Genomic DNA, 9,301 nt, shown 5'->3' with positions numbered 1-9,301 from the left:
TTTTGTTCCGTTTTCTAATCAGTGCTTGATTGACACTATCCTCTTTAGGACGATCAGGTAATTGACCACGGAGCTACGAAGTGCCGCTAGGGTGTCCATTAACACCTTGACAATGCGATAATACGTCATCCCCCGGATAACTTGCACGGCGCTGGTACTACGACGATACTGTAGGAACTTTACTGCCTAGCTAATACCGAGTTCCGGTGTTCACTTTTAAGACATATTGTTTTGGATAGGTCAACAGATGTTTTCCCGGAGACACTGTCCTCTACAGGTCGACCAGGGAATTACGTTTGACTCAACTTTAGCGATCTCCGGCTGTCCAGCTATGCTGAATGGTTTCGCTACTACCGATGGGCAAATCCGATCCGCACCACACCGAAGCCTTAAGACAGCCGTTTATTATTCGAATAAATATACATATAGTTGGATTCTGAATTTCAGCCACCAGCAACCCTGCATCATGATCATGATCATCATCATCATCATCATCACTCGTCATCATCATCATCATCATCATCATCATCACTTGTAGCTACATCGGATGGGAACAATGACACTTCACTGCCGTCCAATGATGTCAGTTTATTTGAATAAATCCTTGTAATGAAAGGAAGGGTGAAAAAGGACAGAGAGGGTTAGCCCACAACCAACATCCGAAGTACCCCCATTCCACCATTCAGTCGATTAATTTGGATAGAAACTGATAAGATGGACGCCACCTGTGCCGCTGGAATACTGGCCTTTGCAATCGAATTCTCTTCACTAGTCGCGGAATGTGTAAACAAGACTTCAGCTCTGACGGTAAAAATGACAGTGAACAACTTGATGGTGTTTTTTACATGGAACAAAACGCAGTGGATCACAAATCAGGCGAGCAAGCGGTGAGTGTTACTCAGTAGTTATACTGACACAAGTCTACTCTCTAATGGCCCGAATCAAACTGGCATCATAAAAAATCAATGCTTGTTGTGTGTCACGTGTAAGCAGAAAGTAAGAGAACATAAATTGTATGTAGGAATGGCTCATTTGTAGCTGGATACCAGATAAAATTATCTACTATGGTTAAAAAACAGCCACTTTCTAGCAGTCAGTTTGACTACTTACGGTGGCTTCCCGCCGTTGACTAAGGTGTCAAACAAAGTAACAAAACGCACAGTGTTCTACGAAATTCCATCTCCTAGGAGACTGAAAACAGTTTCTGTTACCCACGTATTGCAAGTGAAACATGAAGACACGGTAGCGACCAAGCAGTCAGCCGTTTGGTTTCTGGATATCGCTGTGGTCACAAATTCCAAGTGTTCAATCTCTCGACCCAACCTATCCTCATTTAATCAGCGCGGCCTATCCCAATATTTTGAATTTTTCGAAAACTAGGGGTATTTTTTAGGGATTCAAAAGGAAGGTGTGATCAAATGCGGAACTGTAAAGCATCACAACAGTTCCTATCCTCATTTAATCAGCGCCGCCTATCCCAATATTTTGAATTTTTCGAAAACTAGGGGTATTTTTTAGGGATTCAAAAGGAAGGTGTGATCAAATGCGGAACTGTAAAGCATCACAACAGTTTCTTTTTCCTTCTGGTTGAGTTTCGACTCAGATTTCATTGCGCGGTATTTCCTCTCCGGTTCAAGTGTTTTGCAAGTTTTCTCTCGTACGCGCAATTCGTCCTGCTCATCGTCTGCTTAATCACACAAGTTTTGTCCAAACATTCCCACCCAAAAGGGACATCGCGTCATGGTGTGGTAGATAACGATCTAATTGATATACCCTTCATTCACCTCGACTTGAGAAACCGACAGTCGAATAAGTTAACGTTGATAGTGCGCCGATTTAACATTGTATTTTGACCATGCGGTTGTGACAACTGAGTGCCTTCCATTATGTCAGAGACCGGTATTGTCCGATTTCCGATCGTCCACGGAACCCAGATACGCATGTGTCCTTGTGTTTACTAAACTTAGGATCAACATGAAAGGTTTTGTCTCTGAGGTTGGACACACATCTACTTGTTACTCGAGACCTAACATAAACGGTGAACTCCTTTGTTTGGAGGTCTTGTTCATCCGGCTATCCACAATGCTATAACACTAGCAGATACACACAAAAGTTGACAGAGGTTGAAAACAACGAAGGTGCTGGTTCGAATGGCAACCGGAATCAGCTCACGTTAGCCACTCATCATGAATACAAATATTCGAGCGAAACGAAGAGTCTGATCCCGTTGGTGACTTTTCCTATCGGTGAATCGAAATTGTTGAACAGCTCATTACCAGTGGCACAACCACCAACCCACCGCTACGCACCACTATGCTCCCCAATAACACACTGATGATGTCTCCTCGATTGGTGATGAAACGTTTGCAGTCAAATTGCCCAGCTTAGCGAACAAGCCAACGACCAGCTACGCTACCTGAGCTACCAACATTCTCCTCTAAAGAGAGCCAGTCTCTCTATTCTTGATATTGTTTCAGCATTTATGTAGCGCATTCGGTCACTAATGAAAAATCACTCATTTTTGGTGCCTGGTGACCACGCGACCGGAAGGGAGAACCAGGGATGTGACACTGCTAAGTTGTCGCAGTCTAGAGCGGAACAGTCAGGGTTGGGTTCGAACCAACAACTTGCGTGCAGTAGGTTCCCGCCTCAACTACCCAGCCATCTCGAAATCCATGTTTGGTTGAATAGTCGTAAAAACGACAGTCTTCGCTGACAAAGTGCACCAGATGCATACGACCTTCAAACATGGTATTCTAACTGGATATTCCCAGTATTTCTCAAGTTGCACCTGAGAATCAGCTGGTTTCAAATAGACGGCTTGTCAGCTGGCTCGCACGTTCATTGATTTTTCTGCTTTGGCCAATCGCACCAGGTGGCTATCCAGACCGGAGTTCACAGTATTGAGAAGGCATTAAGGGAATGTGGTCAACAACGGTACCAAAGGTGACTAACCCAGAAGAAATTTAGGTGAGCAATGAATATGATTCACTCAATGCCGCGTGATCCTCCCAAAAATATCTGCTGAAAACTATGACACCAGTTTTCGACAGACGCGACGTAAGCCACTTAATCGAAGCAAATTTCTGGACGAGAGTGATGGGCTACCCTATCCTTTCAAAGTCGTTCTGCGGTGCCCACAGGTAGGATTTAACGTCCCCGTACGTCTTGAGAAAAAGCCTTTCGGAATCAACAACTCCGATTCAGTTTCTCGTTTAACCATTCTATCAGGAAGGTCAGATTGCTGAATGTAACCTCAGAAAGCCCGAAACCTACTGCTCCACCAAAAACTCAACAGGAAAGCCGGCAAGCATCCAGGCCAGTCAATCATTCAATCAATTCAGCAAAACCTGATGAGTGTTCTTGCACGCCACAGAAGCACGACCGAATGTGATCAGCGTTCAGGCACTTCGTAGAGGCACGATCGATTTTGATGGGTGTTCATTAACGCCTATCAAACAGCCCGGATCAATGTCAGAAAGTCCCCTTTAAATAGCGTGGGGCCGCTGTAACTTTTTCTCTAACACTCGCACGCATTCACTCTCTTTCATTTCGGATATATCGGTTGTGTTCCCTTCTGTGAGTCTTTTTTCTCCGGCATTAGGCACTGGAGCGGGTCAGCAGCAGATACCACAGATTGACGAATCATCACATATAACATTTCCACTTTTTGCGTGCGACCGTTTGTTCAGGCACCCATTCAGTCTTTGCCCTGTTCAATCGCTGGAACACTTTGCGCGTAGCCTTGACAACATCAGTTTATTCAGGTGCGGTGATAGTGTCAAGTTTGTACTTTTAACCCATGTTCACGTACCACTTCTGACCCAGAAATGAACGGACAACAAGGAATTCTGATATCCCAAGCAGTTTGACTTGGTATCAAACAGACTTCCCAAAGCAACACCTACCACACCCGTGGACAGATTCACATGAAATCTGACGAACGGGTAAACTCAACTGATGCCCTGATCAACATGCCGTCCGTAAAAGGAGATACTACCCCCGGAAAGCTAGAAATTGTGTTACATCCCCACATGAAATCTCTGATATTAGGCTTGTCTGTTTGTTTACACTCACCAAACATTCAAGTGGTCCGGCTGGCCTTACTGAACCAGTAAGTTTGACATCATCGTCCCACTGACTCCACCTTGGCAACTTGCCTCATACTATTTTTGTAATGTACTACTCATAGGGTTGCTGAAAATCCATCGACAGCCCACGACCGGTTTCGCCCTTTTTGGGGCTCATCAGGTAGGCCCAGTCCCCGGGTTTCCGCCAACCTTATGTTCTACTTGAAACCAAATTGCATGAGATCAGCGAATATACACTCATTTGCCTCATACTAGTTTATTACTACTGTAAAAATCGATATAACATAGGTCAGCAAGTGTCTAGGATTCTAACAGTTTCACCAACAGGGGGATCTTGTCTCTAACCTACAGCCTCTAAAGCTTTCATGACAGCTTTGTTCGTCATTCGTTTACTCACTTTTTTGTCACGTGATGACAGCTGCGTACGAACGATCGTTTTTCTTCACGCAGGGCAGATGGTGTATTGATTAACAGACCGTGATAAGGTTATTGCTAAAAACGTCCAATATTGCATACCGTATTTGTGTGTTTACAGGTGAAAGATGCTAGGATTTGTCACGTCTGTCCATTTCAAACATCAAACTATCGTTTTAAAAATTGCATACAAAATGACATTTGGCTTTTTGCTGGATGGTTTGTTCGACCTTCAGTGTCTACTAGAGTCGGTGCGAGTTTGAATGTGGACTGAACTTTGAACGGCCTGTTTAGAACATACCGAATACGATGCAAAAGGTTTTTGAGTCACCTGAATGTGTTTAGTTTTGACAGACAGATCTTGTACAAAAACCAAGACACTTTAGTAGGACCATTCCACGGCCTGTCTGTTGAAAACCTGCCTGAGCTGGAGAGTACCGCTGAAGAGTACGCGAAGCCCTTCATTCACACATCTCAGTACAGGGCACCCAGATTACATACGTTACCCAAAATAGTAGCCTGTTTGCAACATCGTCATTGGCCTATCAGAGGGGACACTGAATGTGATAGTAGGAAGGGCTTGTAATTCCCCACAGAAGAGAAAGTCGGTAGTTCATTTTCTGTAGCGGGTTTGTTCGACAACTGGGCTGCAGACATCGTACCGCCAATCGACTGGCGTCATTCGCGGATCGTTGTGGAAGTAACAATTAATTTGACGCGCTTCACTTCACCAAGACGCACTGACGTCATCAACATGACTTGTGATGATCACCCGGCTCAGTTAGGCAACGGAGGGCCACAGAACGTATGACGGAAAATGCAATCCGAAAACGGTGACGTCGGAGTCACTTCTGTCCCCCGGTCATTCCGTGAACCCACCACGGCGAGTTTGCCAACGGCCAAACTGACTGGATACTTGAGCTATGGGCGAAGAACAGTAACGTATCTAAACCCGCTTCGTGGTCCGAAAATCGACCCTACCGAAATCAGTCTCAAACTCCTGACCTCCACCAGGTCACACCTGAGTCACCTGAATCACTTTTCTGAATGACAAACCACAAAGACACAAGCTTCTTGAGAACACCACAATTTCAGGTTGACAAAAAAGCACGAGAAAGCGAGACGCTAACTAACATCTTGAAGGTACCATAGGTGAACCACTTTTGAACTATGTGAGGTTGACTGCTGAGGAAGTTCTCGGTGATCTGCTAAGCATTTCACCTTCCGGAACAGCGCATAGCAACTTGATTTGAATCCTTTCATGGTCAGCGTCACCAAGTATTATTGGTTGTCATGTAACCCAATAACCAGGATCTGGTATAGTCATATTATTATATACCACTCTATACTATTATATACTACTATTAGCTGTCCCCTTCGGACGTCGTAAACACGATGTTTATCACTTGACGTTCACTTCAGTAAAATACATATTTTTGTAAGGGGTTTGCTTGATCATTTTAGAAGGGAGCCCGACTCCAAATGTGTTTGACAATCAATTTTCCAGGCGCAGCTCAGAAAAAAAGTGTATTTCAGCAAGTAGCAAACGTGGAAATTCAATTTATGAATGTCTTATTTGCCTTGCTTCTCCAACATGTTCAAGCGCTCATTCAGTCGAGCAACCACTGAAAAACAGGGAAACAAGGTCAAATTGGTGAGAATAAATCAACGTGTTCTTTGTTCAAACACTATCCTGAGGATATTTTTTAAAAAAACCTACAAATCTTCCCCAGTTTCGTCAACTTTTCGTCAACCTGATCCTTTTTCAAATATTCTCGAAATACTGGGTAGTTTTTGTGAAAATGCATGACACACATCGTGGTCACCCGCTCCATCAGGCTTTTCAAAATATCCTGCAAGTGAGAGGTAGACGCGCGTGGCCATAACCGCAGCTTACCAGAGGGCCCTTCGCCTGACCAGTTGTCATAGCACTGAACGGAATTCAATCGAGATGAGAGTGCATACTTACTGACACATGACTGTGCACAAAATAACGCAGAATAAACCGACCAGTATCCGAGCCATCGCCGCACCGGTTTAGCAAACACAGTTCGAATTTTATTGACTCGCAGAAGGTTTATATACCATTCACAATGCCAAGGTGATCCATTGTTTGTTGCCCCAAGAATGAAGTCGAAAGTGAATAGCAATCGCTACTCGCCTATTCCAACAAACCAATAATATTTACCTTCTTCAATGAGGTCATGAGGTCGTCACACCAGCCGTGCAGCCACTTGAAGTCAACAACTCTTCATTTCAATCAGCCTGTCATGCGGATTTAGCAGTGACAGACCTTTGGATGTTTACGGTTGGAAGAGTTACTCTGATAGGCTAATCAAAATGGTAAATCACGTGGAAGACCGACAGAATAGCGTTAGCACGATTGCCACCGGGTGATCGTATCCCAAGGGTTCATGTGTTACCCTAGATTCTTTGAATGACTTCCCCGTCGGAAATCAGCCGAGTGGTTTCATGTAACTGCTGGTTGCCTCCCAGGAGCATGCCGACTACCATCATTTACAGCTTGCTTTCACTACTCATGAGTAGTGTATCTGTTAACAAAAATTCAGGGTCGAGACGTGTAAGCGCTGTGTGAATCGAAAAATCTGGGAAACCCAGAAAGATGCTGGATTCACGGCTAATAAAAACTTTTGGGAGAGACAGTGCTGCGATGACACTGAGCTGGTACTGTTTCATTTCGTGCGGCCGTTTCGTCTGGATTGTATTCACTTTCCACATCTTTGTCGGTCACAAAGTCCAGTCCACCGTCGACTTCGTCTTTTCCTCGCCTACGTCTGGGTAGTCGACCAACTAAATTATGTGGGTGGTTCCGCCCCGGGGTGGTCCCCCCCTCCGGGCAGCTGGTGTCAACCTGTACCCCCGGTAATAGAGGGAACATGAAACCGCGGCCAGAGGTGATCGAGCATCTGAACACACGTGCAGCCCCAGGACGACAAGGTTTCAAGCAAACGCCTGTGTGCATTGTCATTAAAAAACCTGAAGTGTTTTCCAGGTGAAAATTTCCTCTGCAGGAAAAGAAGATATTCCACTTTTCCGCTCATCAACCAGACGAGGTTCGAAAACGGGCAATTTTTGACTGGTTCATGATTCACTTCAGTCCCTCGTGTGAACCTAATTGGTTTGGAAATGAGTATATTTGCCGAAATCAGTGTACTTTATGTTCAGGTAGAACATGAGGATTACGGAAACTCGGGGACTGCGCTTACCTGATGAGCCCCAAGAAGAGTGAAACCGGTCGTGGGCTGTCGAAGAATTTTCAGCAACCTCGTGAGTAGTTTCCTTTAGGAAAATATACTGCGATATCTCGAATATCGTACCAAATGAAACATGAGGCGGCCTGTGTGTAGCATATTCAGTTAAAGAACATCATAAACGAGAGATTCACTTGAGTCTCCCGTGAAAACCAAACTGGTTCGCAAATGAGTTTATTTGTCGAAAGTGTTTGTTTATTTACCGGGTTCTTTGTTTTAATGCTACAAAGCAATCCATGGAGACGAATTAAAGCGCGAAATTGTTTTTCTTTACCATTGAAGTACAAATTCGTTCACTAAGTTGCAGTACATCCAGACTTCACATCGCATTCAGTTGAATGTCAACGCACAGGGACCAGTGGATTTTCTGTGCACGGATGAATTGTTTTGGAGTACACAAAGCTTTCATAATCAAAGGGTTAGTTTGATTTATCGAACCTCCTGGTTAGACCGCAAGCTAGCTTCAAATGTGCATCAACTTGTGATGTGTTCTTATTGGCTTGGCGGGGAGAACTACCGGTTAAAGAAGAAACGCTCTTCGATGCGAAACTGTTGATTGGCAAACACAAACGAAATAGGGCCATAAGACACAAAATTAGATATTTTTCCACAGTTTTTTAAATTGAACGTTCCAAACTGTCCCGCCAAAATTTTCTGGACGTTTCCTGAATATTAAACAAAAATTAGCAAACACTTCAAAATCGTTCAGTAATTTTTTAGTAGCCATCACCTTCGGTCAGATGCGGGGGCGGAGCTTAGACGCCAGACCATACGCTACTCGCAAACTTCGTCAGTAGTATACACCGTTACATCAATGACAAGAAACAATCCTTTTTGTCGTTGCCCGATTTGATTCCTCTCACATCATACTCCGTGACGATCAGGCACAGAGTGCTTCTGTGATAACGCGCAGAATGATGACAGTATAAAATAATGATGCTCAGAAAGCGTTATTTTACAAAATAATGAAAAAAATCAGGAGTGCTGGATAATCCATACGGTTGTTGATAGTGCAACAAGATTCTGGAATTTCCAATCGATATTTCCCACTAATCTATGCTGAAAAGCTGAGAAGCACTGGGGTGGCTTAGACTTGTTTATACGGCACATTCAACCTTCTCTCAGTGCTCCCGGAGTTGGAAACTCCCTGCTTGGTGCCCCTCCTTTCGGAGAGTCCAAACCTCCAGGCTATTTGTCGGAAAACAAAGTGGATACTTCGGACAGACGTGCACTTGCACGCAACCCTTGCTCACTATCAAATCCATGGGCTTTTTAAGCTGATCTGTGTGTGTGTGTGGAAATGCAAGAGCCAGACTTATCAGATGAGTCGTCAGCATACCGCATAGCAGTTTTCGTCAGCACCTGACTCGTCTTGTGACTCAGATACTAGCCCGAATTTTGACACCACGGTGATTTGTAAGGACGAAAGAAGTCTGGTCTCTCGGCTAAGCAACCTTGTTAGCCAAAACTTGGTGGATAGTAAGTTCGACGCGTGAAAACGATGGTTCGTATTGCGTGGAGACT

The 9,301-nt window shown here is 44.4% G+C and overlaps 2 protein-coding genes across 2 annotated transcripts; one reads left to right on the top strand and one right to left on the bottom strand.

Annotated features, from left to right (window-relative positions):
* Positions 1-714: 714 nt before the first annotated feature.
* T265_13307 (hypothetical protein) lies at positions 715-8,195 on the top strand (the record flags this gene model as incomplete). The annotated part of the gene is made up of 2 exons (XM_009168298.1): positions 715-887; positions 8,060-8,195. Coding segments are annotated over 2 exons (309 nt in total), but the record flags the coding sequence as incomplete, so codon positions are not given.
* T265_13306 (hypothetical protein) lies at positions 6,078-6,436 on the bottom strand (the record flags this gene model as incomplete). Its single annotated transcript, XM_009168297.1, has 2 exons — positions 6,078-6,130; positions 6,226-6,436. Coding segments are annotated over 2 exons (264 nt in total), but the record flags the coding sequence as incomplete, so codon positions are not given.
* Positions 8,196-9,301: the final 1,106 nt, after the last annotated feature.

The sequence above is a fragment of the Opisthorchis viverrini genome (assembly GCF_000715545.1).
Source record: "Opisthorchis viverrini unplaced genomic scaffold opera_v5_54, whole genome shotgun sequence".
NCBI lineage: Eukaryota > Metazoa > Platyhelminthes > Trematoda > Opisthorchiida > Opisthorchiidae > Opisthorchis > Opisthorchis viverrini.
Note: the sequence above shows the minus strand (reverse complement) of the source record. Positions and strands in the feature narration are given on the sequence as shown.